Source organism: Aethalodelphis obliquidens, unplaced genomic scaffold, assembly GCF_003676395.1.
Source record: "Aethalodelphis obliquidens isolate GAN/ISIS:26980383/991018 unplaced genomic scaffold, ASM367639v1 scaffold81, whole genome shotgun sequence".
Taxonomy (NCBI): domain Eukaryota; kingdom Metazoa; phylum Chordata; class Mammalia; order Artiodactyla; family Delphinidae; genus Aethalodelphis; species Aethalodelphis obliquidens.
This window is the reverse complement of record NW_020838025.1, coordinates 3,599,194-3,619,110: the sequence shown is the minus strand read 5'-3', so window position 1 is coordinate 3,619,110 and position 19,917 is coordinate 3,599,194. Positions and strand designations below refer to the sequence as shown.

General features: G+C 38.5%; 1 protein-coding gene across 1 annotated transcript in view; it reads left to right on the top strand.

The window, feature by feature from the left end:
* MED12L (mediator complex subunit 12L) overlaps positions 1-19,917 on the top strand; it is a 330,647-nt gene that overhangs the window by 248,437 nt on the left and 62,293 nt on the right. Inside the window, exons 17-26 of the mRNA XM_027092812.1 lie at positions 72-219; positions 4,450-4,568; positions 5,238-5,381; positions 6,249-6,412; positions 10,414-10,545; positions 15,185-15,412; positions 16,142-16,283; positions 17,934-18,054; positions 18,440-18,541; positions 19,270-19,383. Coding sequence (XP_026948613.1) covers positions 72-219; positions 4,450-4,568; positions 5,238-5,381; positions 6,249-6,412; positions 10,414-10,545; positions 15,185-15,412; positions 16,142-16,283; positions 17,934-18,054; positions 18,440-18,541; positions 19,270-19,383 — 1,414 coding nt within the window. The remainder of the gene's footprint in view (positions 1-71; positions 220-4,449; positions 4,569-5,237; positions 5,382-6,248; positions 6,413-10,413; positions 10,546-15,184; positions 15,413-16,141; positions 16,284-17,933; positions 18,055-18,439; positions 18,542-19,269; positions 19,384-19,917) is intronic.

Below are 19,917 nucleotides of genomic sequence, written 5' to 3'. Positions count from 1 at the left end.
GTCAGCGCATATCATGTCCACGAACCCCATCCTTTAAACAGGGGTTTCAGAATGCATTTTCTGTTTTTCAGGATGAATCTTCAAGTCATGAGTATAACCAGCGCACAATCCTTCTTTATGGAGTGGGCAAAGAGCGTGAAGAAGCGAGGCATCAGTTGAAGAAAATTACCAAAGATATTTTGAAAATCCTAAATAAGAAGAGCACCACAGAGACCGGGGGTAAAGAGCCCTAATGCGTTTGCCCCCATTGTGCTGTCGTTTGTCTTCCCCTCAGCACGGTCTTTATCACAGTCGTACACGGCACTGTCAGCAGAGGGTTTCCTCCCCCGAATGACTGTCACGTTGAAATATGAATAAGCACATTGAAATTTTAAGGCCTTGGTCCCATTTATAGTAATGCTTGCATGAAAATAGCACCTTCTCTAGATAGATAGAGGTGATTTCATTTGCTCCTCTTCTTTTCGTATTTCCCAAATTTTCCACAGCAGTCATACATAAAGTATTGAAGAATGAGTTGGAAAACCCTTAGGCTGGAAGAGGTCCATTCCCCCAGTTCCATCCTTTTTCAAGCTTATAGTTGGCTCTGGGTACTCATATTTACATGATGATTAAAAATCATGGCATAGTAGTGGCCGATCTTTTCTTACGTTATTCAGAAGAATAATTGCAGTAGGTAGGGGAGGCTACCCACGTCTCCAAACGGTTTCAAGTAAAAAGAAAACTGGGTCTTTACTCCATAATGCCTTCACTTGGGGTGCTCTGTCACCAAGCTTTTTACATAGCTTTTACAGTGAAGCTATGCCTTTGTATTATGTCACCATATAACATAATTGGAACTTTGTAATTATCCACTTCACGTTTGCCTAATTACTCTTCAAAGTTTGTTTATTTTATTAGACAGTCATACGATTTAAAGTATGCTATCATTATGTATACTCCACTACCACCACTGGTATTTATCTCTCTGTTACTTAAATAATATAATGGGGAAAAAAAGTTTGGATTTTCCCTGTGCGAACAGCACGCTTCCTACACAGGGCATAAACCACCTCTAGGAACCCTGCTTTCTTGTTCAGTACAAAATAAATACTGTTTTACGAACCTCTCCACAGGGGATCCAGTCTTTAGGACTTTAACTGGATGAATTACTAGAGCTTGCCCACACTAGATCTTTCCCACAGAAAAGGACAGATATAACTATTGCAAATAGCTCTCTTTCCTCTCCATCAGTAAGGGTGCAGGTGCAGAAACAAGGTACGAGGGCAGGGCGAAGTGTTTTTAGTCTGAATGTGTGTTTTGGGTGTCTGATGTCTTAGAACACAGTGGGAAGGCTACCTTTGTGTTATTTGCATCACATTCCCTAACTCACTTCTGTGGCCTCTTAAAGAGTTAGTGCTACACAGGCGCCATGAGGTTGTGGAAGGGAAATGAAACACTGTTGTCATTATTGAGATTGGGGAGGGGTAAAGAACTGCTCTAAAAAAACTGTTGATCTGTTGTTTTGCTGTTTTCTCTGTTAGAGAAAAGAGGAAATGGGCTGAATCCCAAAGCCCTGCAACTAGCTAGCAAAGTATATTTGAAGCTACTTTTTGTATATTTGGGAATGGGATGGACACTGTGTCCTTTAGAAGGTTCAGTAATATGGGCTTTTACCTAAATTACTTTTAGAGAGTCTTTTCAGGTCCTGTGGAATGTTTGGTTTGGGGACGCTGAGAGGGGTGGGATGGGGAAGGAAGCAACACGGTATCCTTTTCTGCTGAGTCTACTTCCTTCCTTTATAAAGTTTTTTAAAATGCTAGACTATTGTCTGTCCTATCTTTGTACCAGTCTCTTAAATAGGCAGTTCTTGCTTGTGAACTCACCAGGAGAAAATCCTTGTTGTTCCACGCTAATTTCTGAGATATCCGGTACAGTACCAGATGCACCCCTGAGGAGAGGGTCATCTTCAGTGGGGATTTTTGTCTTTCCCACGTTTTAGATAAAACTCCTCAACCAGAAATGTGTTTGTTAATTTGGGTTGTAGTGAGCTGCCTTCTGATAAAGAGGCTGGTGAGGCAGGAAAACAGAAGTTGTCTTAGCATGTATTTGATTTCTGGCTACACATAAAAACATGATTTTGAGGAACTCATTAGGAGTGCTCTCAGAGCAACCGGACCTTGCCTGGGGGCGGGGGGAGATTTATAATCTAAAGCTGAAGTGACATTTCCAGTTGAACATGTTCAAATCTCATTTTACATTTACATTGACTAGTCACCTTTGGGTGTAAATTTTCAAAACATTAATGAAGTTTTACCATACCAATAAAAGTCAGAACTTCCAGGATTAGAGATTTAAAAAAAAAAAAGAAAAAAAAGGAAAATCAAAATTAAGCAACAAGAGAGCAATAATATATATTATGAAAGCAAATTGACATAAAACAGATGAAAATCTATGAATTATGACTATACTGTTATCTGTGTAAATGTCATTAAAATATTCCTTTGAGAACCACCACTAATTTCTTAAATTTTTCTCTCAAAGTGAATGTAAATTGCCAAGAGTCAATTGCATCTTTTTTTATAAGAGGTCTTGAGAAGTTAGCTATGTGTAAGTAAACAGAGCCTATTAATATAGACAAACCAAAAAAAGAGGTATTTGTGAGTTCTTGTGCTGGGTCCACGTCCTCCAGTCTGTTACTTTTCTTGGTAACAGACTTGGTTTTGGTCCCAGGAAGGACTGAATAAATATATTATCTCCACTTCCAAAGCTCATGGTACCCAAGACTATTGGTGTAAGTTTTCAGCCTTGGACTAATGATGTTAGTAAATGAAAAATTCAAAACTTGGATATTTTACACATGCTCATGACATGCAAACAGCTGTATTGAAGGCAAAATGCCACTTGTACCTTTGAGAATAGATGCTGAAAAACAAGTAGGTTTCATGAACTCCTTTCTTATTATTTGTGTTACATTTGGTGATATTTGACAAAAGTGACACACAATCTTGTACCTTATGTTACTCAGCACCTTTTAATTCTAAGTTTGTTTGTCTTAGGAAACAACAGCCTGGGTTTTTTGCTTGTCTTTTGCCTATCTATAAACCACAATTGCTTATTGTTGAAAGAGAAGTCTCCTTTCTTGTTATTTTCTAAATCCATTCCATTTGCCATTAGCAAAGCCTTTTGAGTTTAGTGAAATCCTTCTTGAATCTTTAATAGAAAAATCAGTAAAGTGAGCTCTGTTCCCCAAATTAAACTTTCCCAAATAAGATGATGTGAGTGAGAGGGCTTTTTTCTCAGTAGCCTTTGACTGCTTAGAATCATAGTGTTGGAAATGATCTGATCTTTCGTGGAGATCGTATAATCCAACATTTCCTTTTTGTTTTTAGATTTGTGTTTGTAAATACATATATTAAAAATATTTTAAAATAGGACCTAATTATTTCTGGATCTTATCCTTAGAGCTGTTAAGAGCAAGAGTCCCTCTGGAATAAGCAATGTTTATAGTATTTCTTATTGATATTTTCTTCAAACTTCTTTATACTAAATTGATAAAGGTAGCACTTTTCCATTAAGGTGGAGACATTTAATTCCTTTCTACCCCTAAAAAAGTTAGGAATTGTGTAAATTTCCTTTTTTACATACTAAACTGTTTGGGAATCTCCTAAGAAAATGCCAGTGAAGTTTTTCCTATTATATCAATGTGAGCCTCGGTGATTTTTTTTCCCCCATTCATTGTTGATATCGTATTTTAAAAGTCAGTGGGTAAGAAACGTTTATAGAGGGACTTCTCATTAATAGCCAAAAGTTTAGATATAGTACATAAGTGAGAATTGTTTTTTGGTTTTTTTTTTTTTATAATTTTATGTACGTATGGCTGCGTTGGGTCTTCGTTGCTGTGCGTGGGCTTTCTCTAGTTGCGCCAAGTGGGGCTACTCTTTGAGCTCAGTAGTTGTGGTGCACGGGCTTAGTTGCTCCGTGGCATGTGGGATCTTCCTGGACCAGGGATCGAACCTGCGTCCCCTGCATTGGCAGGCGGATTCTTAACCACTGCGCCACCAGGGAAGTCCCAAGAATTGTCAATTTTTAGAAAAAAAATAAAATTACCTCAACAGTATGAATCAATCTCAGAAGCATAATTTTGAGTGAAAGATGCCAGATGTAAAAAGTACTTATCATACGATTCCATTTGTATAAAGTTCCAAAGTGAGCAGTACTAATCCAAGCCATCAGAGGTCAGGATCTTGGTTCTCTGAGGAGGGAGAAGTGACTGGAGGGAACCTGAGGGGGCTTCTGGAGTTTTGGTACGTGATTTTGTGATTTGAGTTTCATAACATAAATTTATTTTGTAGAAATTCAGTAAGTTTGTACAATTTTCCATTCGTATGTTATACTTCAATAAAAAGTATCCATTAAAGTCAAGAGCTTCAATTAAATGGAAAATAATGTACCTACTGTGTGTTTATTTAGTTGGAGATGAAGGACAGAAAGCCAGGAAGAGCAAACAGGAGGCATTTCCAACACTGGAGACTGTGTTCACAAAACTTCAACTCCTTTCATATTTTGATCAACATCAAGTGACATCTCAGGTAGCCATTAAAGCTGTTTTATTATGCATTTGGGATATTTCCTTAAAAATCTTTTTCATGCAAGGTATGTTTTTGGCTTTACTTGTTTTATAAATACATTTTTTAAACATATTTGGAAGCATCTTAAACTATCAAGCAGTTCAGTTTTAAGTGTCAGGTTGCCTTCCTCAGAGGAATTAATTTTTATCATGGAAATATTTTTACCATATGATAATAATCAACACTATATAAAATAATCTATAATGCAGTACTTATATTATTACATTTTAGTCCTACATTGCTATCGATAAGGGAGAAATCTGTTGATGACTGAAGAAAAATTACTATGCCATTGAGAAGGAAACCAAATCTCTTTTGTTTTACAAATCCATTGATAGTCAAATAGATGTCATCTGGAAATTAATTAGCGTTTATTGTTGTTCTGCCTTTAGGAGAGTTGGGTGTAGATCTGAATGACAACTCAGCTTATTTCTTCAAATTATAGTTGTTTTAAGGATATTATTGCATTTGTACCTGGTTTTGTTTTCTGTAGAAGTATGTTTCAACTTCTAAATAGAATCACGTATAAATTCACGTTTCTTACCTACAAAATTGAAGTAATTTAATAAATAAAAGTTATTTGGACTGTTGGTCTTACGATTACTTTCACTTTTTTTTTTTTGCGCACAGATCTCTAACAATGTGCTGGAACAAATCACAAGCTTTGCATCAGGAACATCGTACCATCTCCCATTGGCTCACCATATTCAGCTCATCTTTGATCTCATGGAGCCAGCACTGAATATCAATGGCCTCATTGACTTTGCAATACAGGTGTCAAAGGGATCCTGCTTCTCTCTTTTTGCAGAAGGCAAACCTACTAGGCATTGTACAGTTTAAAATGAGCCACCCAGTGCATTTTTGAATAGTTGAAACATTCTGAGTCAACAGTACTCAGCTAGCATTTTCAACTAGCATTTTAATTGCATCTGCGTTCATAATTTTCAACTAAATAATTATAATTTGTGCTGAAATATAGTAATAGTCACTTTAAAACGTGAGAGCTTTGAGGGTATTTCTTGTTTGTCTTTTGTTTTTTGCTTAGGGAAAGGTGAAAGTTTGTTTGCTATTTATAGTAGAGTATATTTTAGGGAAGAGCAAAAAATATGAAACATTATTAATTTGTTCACTATTTTTCTTCTACACATACTTGAGTTCATTTGTTATGTCACTAGTGAGTAGACATAAAACTTGGTTTCTTTTACTTATTCTATTGGAGGTGTTAGCTTTGTTAATAATAAGAAAATGATGATAAATAACTTCCGTTTACTGAAAAGGAGGGGCAAGTGGACAAAAAGTCAGAGGTGGGGATGTTCTTCTCTGAAATTATCCAGTCCAGAACTTTGGACCACCGTAAAATTTTGATAACTGTTTCAGTATTGGGTACCTCTCGATTGCATTGACCGTGATGCCCAGACAGAAGGAAGACTCTATAATTTGATAAAGTATTAAAAATAAAAACCAGTTAATTCATTGGGGTGCTGAGACTGTGGTTGTTTATGTGCATGTTCCTGGGGCAGGACAAGGAAGGAGATCAAGTAGTTTTAGAATGACTCAATATATCCGTGGTTTGTAAAAATAAACGTCTTTCCTATTTGTTTTGGCAGCTACATTTTTCTTCGATCTTTTCTCCCATTGTAGCTCCTGAATGAACTGAGTGTTGTGGAAGCCGAACTGCTCCTGAAATCCTCCAGCCTGGCAGGAAGTTACACAACGGGACTGTGTGTCTGCATTGTGGCCGTTCTCAGGAGATACCACAGTTGTCTGATCCTGAATCCCGATCAGACGGCCCAGGTGTTTGAAGGGTTGGTATACCCTAGAATGTGTAATTTGTGATGAAATATGATAGTGGTTTTAAGACAAAAATAGTACTGTTTGTTTCATAGAAAGGTATAACACAGTTAAGGAATGCTTGTGCCAGGAAACGTTTATCGGAAAGGAGATAAAAGCATGAAAATCCGCCTGCCTGCCTGGTGGCTACTTCGCTCCCCCTAGTTGCTGTCATTTCTGCTACCCAGCATCCTGGCTTATTATGGATGGTGAATAAGTGACTGCTTCTTCGCTCATGTCATTTCAGTTTCTATTTGGAGAATCCAACGCCAAATAAGCTTTGCACATACATCATCTTATAGATTTACCTTTTCAATTTTATTTCTTTTATAAATTAAAGGAAATTTTTGACCAGGGTTAATCTAGAATAAATGACTTTTTTGATTCTTAGTCTTTTTTCGGTTTGTGTGAATTGTAGGCTAAGGTTTTCTCTACTACTGTTAGGGAGTTGGGCGAAGTAATTACATCACCCCCATTAAATGAGGCCGAGGCTACTGGCACCAGAGAAGTATAATGAGCTGTCAGAAAACCTATTCTGAGCTCCTTTTTGTCCACTGCAGACTCCTTTCTCCAGAGCTTTATATACTTAAAAGAAAGGCAGCCCTCCTGGGCTCAAAAGAAACATGGGGTTCACAGTGCCTTTTTTTGGTAATCTAGAGCATGTAATCAACATGTACGCTATTCTAGAGTGTCATCCATTTAACAGCAGCTTTTTAGGAGAAGAGGAAGAGCTTCCACATTAATTCTACACACATAGATTTATTTTTTTTAATTCGAATATTTTTTATAATATTCTTTATGGTCTCAAAGGTGTTTCTGTAATAAACATGTAAATCAATAACCATAACCAAATTAAATCCAATTGTTGTTACATTCAGTTTGTAAAAGAGGCTGTCTCTTAATTATATGTGCTTTTCTTTAACTGCAGTTCCTAAGATGAAACATTTTTACTTTGTAATCTTGGGGGAGAAATACATTCTTCTTTTTTTTATTAAAAAAATTTTTTAACATCTTTATTGGAATATAATTGCTTTACAATGTTGAGTTAGTTTCTGCTGTATAACAAAGTGAATCAGCTGTACGTATACATGTACCCCCATATCCCCTCCCTCTTGCATCTCCCTCTCACCCTCCCTATCCCACCCCTCTAGGTGGTCACACAGCACCAAGCTGATCTCCCAGTGTGATACAGCTGCTTCCTACTAGCTATCTATTTTACGTTTGGTAGTGTATATATGTCCATGCCACTCTCTTACTTCGTCCCAGCTTACCCTTCCCCCTCCCTGTGTCCTCTAGTCCATTCTCTACGTCTGCATCTTTATTCCTGTCCTGCCCCTAGGTTCATCAGAACCTTTTTTTTTTTTTTTTTTTTTAGATTCCATATATATGTGTTAGCATATGGTATCTGTTTTTCTGTTTCTGACTTACTTCACTCTGTATGACAGACTCTAGGTCCATCCACCTCACTACAAATAACTCAGTTTCGTTTCTTTTTATGGCTAATATTCCATTGTATATATGTGCCACATCTTCTTTATCCATTCATCTGTCAATGGACACTCAGGTTGCTTCCATGTCCTGGCTCTTGTAAATAGAGCTGCAGTGAACATTGTGGTACATGTCTCTTTTTGAATTATGGTTTTCTTAGGGTATATGCCCAGTAGTGGGATTGCTGGGCCATAGAGAAATACATTCTTGACTTCCGCTTTTAGCCTTAAGTAGCATTTATGCCCTTAAACTTTTGCTAACATTGAGCTTGATTTAAGTTTATTATTTCTGGGCCTCTTCTCTACTTACACGCTTCCTCACCTAACAAATATTATCTTACCACTTGAAGGCACCTCAGTTAATATCTTCCTAATCTTTCCTTCTACTTTGTCTCTCCTATTCTTGGTTCTTTCTTCAATTTTCTTCTCTGAGATCAGAAGTTAGCAAACTTTTTTCTGTATAGAGCCAGATAGTAAATATTTTAGCTTTTCTGGACCATAAGCTTTCTCTTCATATGAGAGTATAGCCACAGATAATATACACTTAGATTATTACTAAGTGACATCTGAAACATCCCTGATATTTTTAAATGTAAGGAAATGACCATCTTAGAATCCAGGAAATATAGAACTATTTTATAGCCCTCCACTACCCTGTAGGGTTGAATGATTAGTGTACCATTTTATAAGTCAAGAAACGGAAACTCGGGCCTGTTAAATGGAGTGGTAGGTGAAGTGATGTACCCAACATCAGATAGCTAATAAATCTCCCAGACTGCTAAAAGTCTTTCTAACTAGGAGCTCATTCATGCTGTTTGATTTATACCATACTTTTTAAAACCGTGTATGGAACCATCTCTAGTTGGTCACAAAATGAATATAATAGGTTTTCACGAATATTTTGTTTGTTTGTTTGTTATTTTGGAATTTATTTCATTATCATTTATTTTGACATTTTAAATTTGTGTTCTATTAAATGTTCATAAAATCATATTTGATATTCAGTTTATTATATTTGTTCTTTATCATGTAGAGTAAGGATAAGTATTTTCCCCAAAACTATTATTTGGGGGGTTTTTTCTTTTTCTTTTTTTTTGCACTTATATGAATAAACATACTGGATCTCAATGTAAAATGTTTTTCTTACCTCGAGTAAGTGACAAAATTATTGAGGAAACAAACACTCAATATTTACTGCGATACAGTAAATGCCTAGCAAACTTTCAATAAATGTTTGTTTATTTTAATCACAAAATAATTCTTTGCTTTTCAGGGTATACCTGGAATTTTTTGGTTTATATAGGTAACAACTGATTGAATCCTCTACTTTTCTCCTTAACTGTGGGACAGTTTTGCTATAATTGACAGCCTTTATCAGTTGCCTGCCTCTGCTGATGTCAGTTCACAGGGCTTGGGATGCTACGTGGCTATTTCTTTGCATAGTTTCCTAGGTCCCACCTCTGATGTTTGTGACTCCAGTGTCCTTCTCAGCCTTGACATGCTAGCCTCCCTCCCGTCCCCTAAACAGTGGAGAGGGCTCCAGACTGGGGTTCTGGAGACCTAAGTTCTCCTTTTGGATCTGCTGTGAAGTAGCTCTTTGCCTTGTGGGCAAGATACATCACCTTTCTGAGGCTCAGAGCCCTCTTTGTGAAATGAGGAAGGTGAATCAGATGATTTCTAAAGCCCTTTTCAGCTTTAATAATCTGAGTCATCTGTGACACTGTCGTAGTAGTACCGAGCCCTGTAACAGATGCAAGATGACAGTGGAATCAGACTCATAGATAGGTGGATGGACCACTAGTGTTTACTTCTGTGTGGTATGAACTTTTGTTCTGTATGAATTGTGGCCCAAAAGGCCATCTTTCTGATCTGGGGAATTGGAGTAATAGTGGTATTTCTGAACCACAAGTCTTATGGAGAATGTCACTAAAAAGAAGGGGTCTTAAATTCTTATTAAGATAAACTAAAATAAATTTGTTTCTAGTTTGGAAAAACAAGGAGAATGTGACCTCAAACCATGAATTCTTCAAGTTCATGCCAGAACCAGCTCATGGTCTTGAAAATAGATTTCCCAGACTTACTGATACGAAGAAATTGCCCTTTTACATAGTGGACATGGGGCCCTTTGCAAATTTCCAGAATTTGTCAGTCTTCTTACTGATGAGAGATTCTCTCCTACAACTTTTGTGTCCTAGTCACAGCAGCTTTATTGGTGGATTCCTCCCTACATATCTTCTGTACGGAGGAATTTCTTTCATTTCTTAATGTTAATGGCATTTCTGAAGTTTTAAAAAAATATTTAGTGTTTCAATATCATAATAGAAAACTGATTTTATGCAGTTATTTACTTGGTATAATGATTACTGTTAACAATCTGGTATCTTTTTTTACCTTGAGTAATACATGGACACATTCTCACTCTAAAAGATCCAAGCGCTAACACGTATATTAGCAAAGTGTCTCATTTCTTCATATATTTTTCTCCTCAGATTGTGTGGTGTGGTAAAGCATGTGGTGAACCCCTCAGAATGTTCTTCCCCAGAAAGATGCATCTTAGCCTACCTCTACGATCTCTATGTGTCATGTAGCCACCTCAGAAGTAAATTCGGAGACCTCTTCAGGTGGGTAGAAGAAAGTCGAAAGAATAGGAATAGGATTGTGCCTATATTTGTTTGTGTACCAAATTGTCATCCGTTTGAATAATGAAAGTTAATCCTAATTATATCTGCCAGAATTCCTATTGAATTATCTTTCATTGTAGCTCTAACCTCCTATTCCAAATCACTATGCCTGTTTAGCTCTGATTGCAGTTTTGATAGAAGAGAAAACGTTCTGTATTTTGCAGTTGCTGTTTCCTCTCTTGGAACATTGTCTCCCCACTGTTTGCATACCTACTTTCTCCCTGCGTTTGCTTCTCTGACTCCTTGAACTTCCTACTTCACAGAGCATCTCCGACTCCCTGTCATTCTCTGCACCTTAGCACTTGTACCCGCGACAGGTAGACAGGTGCTGGAGACTCTGTACTTCCGTAATGGTGTTGGAGGAAATTTAGATGATTAACTGTAAGTTGGGGGAGGGAAGGGGGCAGTAATAGCTGGCAGAATAAATTTGGAATCTGGAAGCAGGCAAGGAAAGAACAGTCAGTTACAGTTTCCTTTGCTCCGTCGTATCTTGCATCCAGCTTGTTCGTAAATCCTGTGAACTCTGCCTCCCAGGTACATCTAGAATCTGACCACTCTTCATTGCTTGGCAACTACCACCGTGCTCCTCTCTTGGTTGGACCATTGTAGTGTCCTTCTAACTCGTTTCTCTGCTTGCACCCTTGACTCTCTTAAGTGTATTCTCAACATGTCTTCAGAAGTTATCCTTTTGAAACAAGAATAACTTGAAGTTTTCCAGTGGCTTCTCATATCTACTCAGAATAGAATTCAAAGTCCTTACCTAGCCTTTAGGATCTACTGGATCCAGTCGTGTCTTCCACCGCTTTCTCTCTGTCCATTCTAATCACATGGACGTCCGTATTGGTCTCCCAACACTCTAAGCACACTCCCACCTTGGGGCCTTTGCACCTGCTGTCACCTCTCTGGTGATGCTCCCTCACACAGTTCGTCCGGGGCTCTATCTCCCTGACCACCACACTGGAAATAGCCCCTCCCCCCGGTCTCCGTCATTCTCTGAACCTTAGCACCTTGCCCCTCCCCATTTCATACATTATGTATTTATTTATGGTCTGGCTCCTTTCTAGAATGTAAGCTTCATGAGAGCAGAAACTTTCTCTAGTTTCTTCATTGCTCTATCCCAGCACCTTGAAGAGTGTCTGGCTCATAGTAGGCACTGCAAAAAAAAAAAAATCTGCTTAAAGAATGATATATACCAAATCAAAAACCATGATATTTTTAATGGTATTGATAGGGAAAAATGTGAAAGTATGTTCTTTATGAAATGAATTAGGTTTCAAAATAATCCCTTATGGAATGTCTGAGTGGGTCTTAGGAACCATCTTTCCACAGAAATGTTGTAATAATAATACCCCATATTCTTTTTTTTTTTTTTTTTTTTTTTGCGGTACGCGGGCCTCTCGCTGTCGTGGCCTCTCCCGTTGCGGAGCACAGGCTCCGGCCGCGCAGGCTCAGCGGCCACGGCTCACGGGCCCAGCCGCTCCATGGCACGCGGGATCCTCCCGGACCGGGGCACGAACCTGCGCCCCCCGCATCGGCAGGCGGACCCCCAACCACTGCGCCACCAGGGAAGCCCCCCCCCGCCCCCGTATTCTTCTATTACTTTACAGAGCGCTTTCAGTTTCAGTTTACAGTTTTCAAAGAGCTTTCTCATACAAGAGTCGGTTCTTGCGACAGCCGTGTGAATTTCCCAAGGAAGCCACAGTTGGGTGTATTTGACCTCTAATGCTCCTGCGGCGTGGTGAAACATGTTAAATGGGTTAATTCAAGTAACGCGCACTGGCTGTGTGGAGATTCAGGAGACCAACCATGAACTGAGGGGCTACTTAGCATCAGCACCATGGGGCTTCACAAGGGGTTACCCGTCTAAAATTTCCTGGACTAAGCCATGGAAGAGAACTGCGTTTCTCTCAGGAAACCTTCAAGTCAGGCATTATTTGTAGCTTGGGATTACGAAAAATGGTCCAACAGAAGCTAGATATGCAGAGACTTCTGTTCGTATACTAATAGACCATTTTTAATGATTAGATCAGAAACATCATCTATAAGGTTGTGTAAGAATCATATTTGGAGGAAGTAGAGCATTAGTCACGTCTGCTTCTGATTAGTCACGTCTGAGCTGCTGCTTTGTGCCAGGCACTATGGCGGGTTATTTCCATCAAGATCTTTAATCCTCCCAACAACCCCAGGAAGTAGAAATGATTTTTCCTATCAACAAATGGCCGTTCCTCATTATAAGTTAATAAATGATAAAGCTAATAATAATGATAAAGTTAATAAATGAACATAAGTCATTTTGGCCTCAAGGTGGTGTTGCTTTCATTACTCTATCAGTTTTTTCTTATACATGCAAGTTTCAGAAGGAAAATGTCTGAGTTTTTGTTTGTTTGGTTTTGGTTTGGGGTTTTTTAAACTCCATATACGCCTGCAACAGAGAGTGCTAAGAATTTGAGAGTGACCTAGGTGGCAGCTAACATTTCACTAAAACCTAGAGCTCATCTAGAAAGAGTGTAATAAGTGAAATATGAAGCCTAGAAATGAAGGGACACGAGACTTCACCATGAACCACAGAGTTCAGAAGAACTGCCAGAGGAGGTAGGAGGGCATCAACTTGAGAGAAGTCTCTATAATCGAAAAGTGAGGCTGACTTTTATAAAAATTAGGAAAGAAAAGCAGAATTCTTCTGGTTTCCAAAGACAGACAGGGGTAGATTGTTAGAATTAAATGGAAAGTTGAATAACAAGAGATGCTGCTTTGCTATTTGCAGAACTCTGTTTCCTTAAAGACTCCGAGTATTGGGTGGTAGAGGAAACCAGGGACGTGTTATTAGGGAGGGAACCGGCAGAGAGCAAAATTTGTTTTTGTTTCATTTTTAGTGGGAAAATGAAACAAATTAAGAACTATTGCTAAGTGAGAATATATGCAGCCTGGCAGGGTTAAGACAGGGAAAAGGGAGGTTCTTAAAAACACTGGGGACTGTATAATTCTGTCATTTTGAATAGGTTGTGACTTCAGTTTGCAAACTTGTATCCTTCAGCAACCCCTGACAAGTTTTTATATAAGTTGTAGGCGAAGAAAAGGGTGTAGAAGATTGTACTTGCTGCCACTTAGTGGGTGGCTTCAGTCCTCTCTCTTGGCCCAGTGCTCCCACGCATATTTGGTACTTAGTTTTACCTGGGACTGCTTTTTTTTTTTTTTTTTTTGCGGTACCTGGACCTCTGACTGTTGTGGCCTCTCCCGTTGCGGAGCACGGGCTCCGGACGCGCAGGCTCAGCGGCCATGGCTCACGGGCCCAGCCGCTCCGCGGCATGTGGGGTCTTCCCGGACCAGGGCACGAACCCGTGTCCCCTGCATCGGCAGGTGGACTCTCAACCACTGTGCCACCAGGGAAGTTCTGGGACTGCTTTTTAAGCATACAGATTCAGTATACCTGCAGTGAGGCCCAGGAGTCTTTTATTTTTAACAGATGCCCCAGAGGTGATTCTGAAGGAGGAAGTCTAAAGTCACTTTTTGGTAAACACTGAACTGAACAATCTCAATTTTCTTAAAGCAGTTGTCAATGTTAACAGCTTAGGGTGAAGAATCTATGTCTTTTCATTTTTGAGGAAATCATTCCTGGCTACTGTTTATGTAGGCGCATAAGACTAAGACGTGTGTCGCCTTGATCACAAATAAATTTGCTGCCAAAACTTAATCTAAAAGGAAAAGAGTCTTTGCTGCTTAAAAGAGCTCTTGAATAGAGAAGGTGAATTGCGGCTTATGGATTTGTTATCCACAGCAACTGGGCTAGAATAGCAAAGTGTACATGGAATCTGAGCTTTGAAATCAGGTCATCCCTCAGCCTCATCTGCAGAGCAGGGTTAGAAGGGATGCTTTCTAATTCCCTTTATAAATTTATAATATTCTGCATTTTCTTCAGATGTAACTCTGAATGTGGTAGACCAGGCTCTTAAAAAACTCTAGATACTGCTGAGAAGTACAGTGTGATAAAGTTTTAGGAACAATGTAATAGTTTCTGTACTCTCATAGAATGTATGTATTCCCCATATCCCCCTACTAGAATTTAAGCTCCTTGAAGGCAAGGAGTGAGCCTCTCTTTCTCAGCTGTACCATGGTGCCCAGAGTAGCCATGGCACATGAACCCCCCATATACTTTGTACCGAGAGGAATCGCTTTACAGGATGAATGATTAGGACTAAAACACCAAGTTGTTCCTGATGTGTAATCCAATCCATTTTTATTATTCTTAAGTAATAGCACTTTCCAACCACTGTTCAGAGACAGTTGTTGGAAGCCATAGTAGATTCTTTTTTAAAGCATGTAAAATGTAGAAAAGACTTAGGAAATAATCAAGATTAGTACCCAGATGTCTTATTCTTGTTTTGTTCTTCCACCCATTCAGTAACTATTGAACTAGCATATTCCAAGCACTGTGTCCGGTGCCGATTATTAGGAAGAACCCATAATGCGAACCTTCTCTAGGAATACATTACAGCTGCCATTTAATCTGTCCTTAAATGAAATACCTTTCTAGTTAGTTTAGTTTTGTTTTGTCTTTTAACTCTTCTTCTTGTAACCTCAGTAGTGCCTGTTCAAAAGTAAAGCAAACCATATATAATAATGTGATTCCTGCAAATTCTAACTTGCGATGGGATCCAGACTTCATGATGGATTTTATTGAGAATCCCTCAGCCCGTAGCGTCAACTACTCAATGCTGGGCAAGATCCTTAGTGACAATGCGGCCAATCGCTACAGCTTCGTCTGCAACACACTCATGAATGTATGTATGGGCCATCAGGATGCTGGAAGGTGAGCTGGGATTCACGATTAACCACACAGTTGTTGCATGGCTGCTCCTTTGAAATTAAGGGCTTTAATAATTGCCTAAGCAGACATTTGGCTTTTGTTTGTTTGTTTTAAAATCTTATTGTATTCCTGCATTTACTTCTCTATTCCATGATTTTCTTAACCTGGTTTATTGATCTGGTGTGAGATGCTCTAGATATAATCTGTAAGTTATCTGGTATGTTTTCAAAAGCATAACAAAAATACAAATGAAAAAGACAGATTTTGAAAACACTGGATTTAGACTGACCTTTTAATTTTTTTGATGCCCTTACAAATGTGAATTTACAGGTCAGATTTGTTCACAGAACTAAAAATATGTTAATTGACATCTATACTGGTTATTGTTTGTTGCTCAACAGCATTAAATATTGGCTTGCTCGAAACGTTCGTTCGGTTTTAAGTAAAAATAAAAGATACATTTTTCGTTTTCTCCCAGAACTTTATTGAACAATGTATTCATTAACTGAATGAACTTTTTGGCCAAGCCAATAGAAACCATTTGGAGACATTTTCTTTCCCTTCTGCTCCAGGTTCTACTAGGTTATTTGACAAGTGGATTTTTATTATATCCTTGAATCTAAGAAATGAACGCCATGTTTGGTGATATTGAAATTATGTGTTCATTAAGTTTATCGTATGTGAGTATTTCTCTTTTGTTACTTTCTTCTATATTCTTTTTCTTCTTTCTAGGATTAATGACATAGCCAATTTCTCCTCCGAGCTGACGGCCTGCTGCACTGTTCTCAGTTCAGAATGGCTGGGAGTCCTGAAGGCTCTTTGTTGTTCTTCAAACCACGTCTGGGGGTTTAATGATGTACTTTGCACTGTAGATGTAAGTTTTCTTTTTCATTTAAAAACTCAACTATGCAGTTAAATATTTAGCTAGTAATTTTTTTTAGTTGACTCAACTATTAACTGAAATATTGTAAATTATTTTGTCTTTCTCTCCCTGAAAGCAATAAACCAGAATGTGGTTGCCAACAATAAATAAAGGGAAAAAAATCAAAATAAAATAGCCTAATCTAGAGCGGAGACGCCAAGAGCTTCCTTGTTGTTAGCTGAGATTTCTTCTGTATAGTCTCCTCAGAGTGGTTTGTTCATAGTTTTTACCAAGTGCCTTGGGTTCCTCATGGCATAGGACATAATTTAACTAAAGCAGCTTACATTCTGAAGACCACCAGTTTGTTTTCTTAGAATGAAAAAAAAATGAAAAAAAACATCTGAGAGTATAGGTTCTGTTGTGTGGGATCAGGACATCCAGGTTCAGATTCAGAGGGGTGTCCAGTCTTTCTTAGTAGTGGTGTTAGGAAGCTTATGAAGAGATATCCTTTATGGATCACGGATATCCTCAGAGAGCATGTTGCATCCATGGTGTGTGAATTTCTTAAAAATCCATCTGGATTCTTTATTTCTGCCTATCACTTCCATCACTTCTTGCAGTAATTTGTGTTGCATATTAGTATATCTCATGTATAGAAGAACTTTATACATTTTAAAAACTGACTCCCCGTTGAAGGTTTATTTCCTAGTTCTGGTATCTGAAGACCAGGTGGATAATCCTGCTCCATTCTGTGGGCACCAAAGATGTAAAACTCATATCTGTGACCTGCTCTTCCAGACAGAAAAAGACCCAAATTTTTATCTTTAACGTAGTTCCTTAATGTCTCGGTTGTTTTTTGTTTCACTTTACCTCTGCTTGTTCCCTCATTTGTAAAGTTGGAATTAATAATAGTATGAACCTCACAGTGGGGTGCCCTTAAATGAGGTGATCTTTGTAAATCTCTAACCATAGTCACTGGCATATAGGACAACTTAATGTGGAGGCTGCTGTTACAGCTGTTTTTCTTATTATTTTCTGTCAAAGTCTTGTGAGATCTGTAAAGGGTAGAGGTTTCCACCCTGAATGAATTAATTTTCCTCCCCTTTCTCCTCTTTCATTCTCTGTCTCACTCACCTTCACTCTTTCTTCTTTAAATTTAGGAGTCGGGTGAGAATTTTCAAAGTTGTTTTTAAAACTGATTTAATTATATTACAGAATCGTTATTGGTTATTCCCAAAAGGGACTCTAAAACATTAATAAGGCTTGTTTTTCAGTTAGGGGAACCTCCTTGTTTTCTGTTGCTTCCTAATGGTCTTACCCTGCAACGCTAGATTATACTGCATTCTGCTAAAAAGGCTTATTTATGCTGCATCTTTTAGGGATTTCTTGATTTTGCTGTTTTATTGTTTTGTTTTTCAGTTACATGTACTCAAGCTAAAGCTTAGTATCTTCTTAAAGCATTGGGCATGTGGGTAGACCTCATTCTTTGTCTTCTAAAGTAGAAGGAGGCCTAGAGGGTAATAATTATAAATCATTTCACTCTACTGGTTCAATTTGGGATTTGAGATCTTATTCGTATTGCCTACATTCTCTTAGATAGTAATCTTAGATGTTACTTAAAAGGGTGTTAGGTATTAAAACGTGTCAATGTTTTTCTTGAAGGTGAGTGACCTTTCATTCCATGATTCATTAGCTACTTTCATTGCTATTCTGATAGCACGACAGTGTTTCTCCCTGGAGGACGTCGTGCAGCACGTCGCTCTTCCCTCTCTCCTAGCCGCAGGTAAGGCTGCATGCAAGAACGGTGCTGGTTATTTCATTGTTGTCTTGGTGCAGTGGTTTCTAACTATTAAAAGGCAGTGACAAAGTAGAATTTAAGGGAACCTGCACTGGGCAGTGATATGGCATCAGGGTAGAGATGGTAGACTTTATAACAGTTATTCCAAACAAAGTCACATGGATCCCAACGGAAGAGGTTGGAAACGACACTTTCAGTACTTGTTTTTAAGGAAGGATTCCGGTTTCTCTGAAAAGCATAGACAGTGTCTTACTTTTTACTGTAAGGAGCATTTATTTAGATTATTCCAGAAAATTTAGCAGAATAGAAATGTGGAAGACGTGTTCTTGAATATGTTAGAAAACTTGCTTTTAAAATCCCTCTCTCCTAGCTTGTGGCGATGCAGACGCAGAGCCTGGGGCGAGAATGACATGCCGACTCCTACTTCATCTCTTCCGAGCTCCCCAGGCCTGCCTATTACCTCAAGCAACCGGTGAGCTGACAGCTAAAATACCTCTGATGATGCTTTCATTTGGAAGGCATATGCTTAAATTGACCAAGTAGGCTGTCCATTCTGTAGTTTCCTTCCTGATTTTGGTGGGCTTGCTTTGAGGTGATGAAGGCATGGGGTATGGCCATTGAGAGGGCTGTCAGCACCTTTCATGGAGGTAATATCAGGATGTATTGAGAAACTCACATCAAGAGTTAATAAACAATAAAAATACCTCTTCTCCTTAGCCAGGCCAAGCTGGTGGGCAGCATGATCCTCCAACATACTGTGTGTGTTGCTAATGAAACACACCGTAGCAGCTTAGGGCAATGGTGATGCATGTATTCTTTTACTAAGGTGAAAGGCATAAGGTAAGAATTCTAGGGGTGTTACTGCGTTCTGTTCCTAAAGATCATTTCCGCACGCGCGCACGCGTGTGTGTGTGTGTGTGTGTGTGTGTGTGAGACAGCAGAAGTGGATAAAAGTCCTCCTGATTTTTTGGATACATCTCTCTAAAGAGCAACACCATTGTCTTAATATTTAAAAAGAAAAGGTTAAGTAAGGAATACTGTCAGTGTTCTTAGTGAATCCCTGAAGCATCAGTTAAAGCTAGCTAATAGCAATTAAGTGCCCACAGTCTGACAATGAAAGGCTCTGCTGACTGTAAATGGTTACAAAAGATGGTTAATGATGGTGATGAGACTATTAAAGGTTTGTTGTTTTCCGCCTAGGCAAACCTTTCCCCGGAATAAGATCGTCCTGTGATAGACACCTCTTAGCCGCTGCTCACAACAGCATTGAAGTGGGAGCGGTGTTTGCTGTCTTGAAAGCAATTATGATGCTTGGTAAGACTATCCTGGCACTCAGCTTGGTTAATCACCAGAAACTGAGACAAAATAATTTGTGTTCAGGTTTAACTCTAATTAATATTATTAGAAACATATTTTTGTTTGTTTGTTCTCCTGGAAAAATTAGTTGGCATTTTCCAAGTTCACGTTCAGTTGGCCTCGGAGGAGTCTGTCCCTTATCTACAATTTTGGGGGAATTTAAATATAATACTTTTTTTGTGGCATTTTAACTGCAGGATGTTTCATTCTGATGTACTGTAGATCCTTAGACCCACAGGGTTGTTTTGACTTCATTTGTTGGCAGAAGTCACACTTTGTGATGGACACAGTTGATTTGGTAATCTATCTAAAGGTTTAAATTTCATATTATATTCTAGGACTAGAACAACCAGAAAATCTGGGTTTTAATCTTAGTTATTCTGCTTCCACTGTGACCCTAGACAAGTTTATGTCCATCTGCCTTAGTTTTTTCATGAATGAGGTGATAATTGCAATGATATTGATACTATTGATAAATCAATATTGGATATC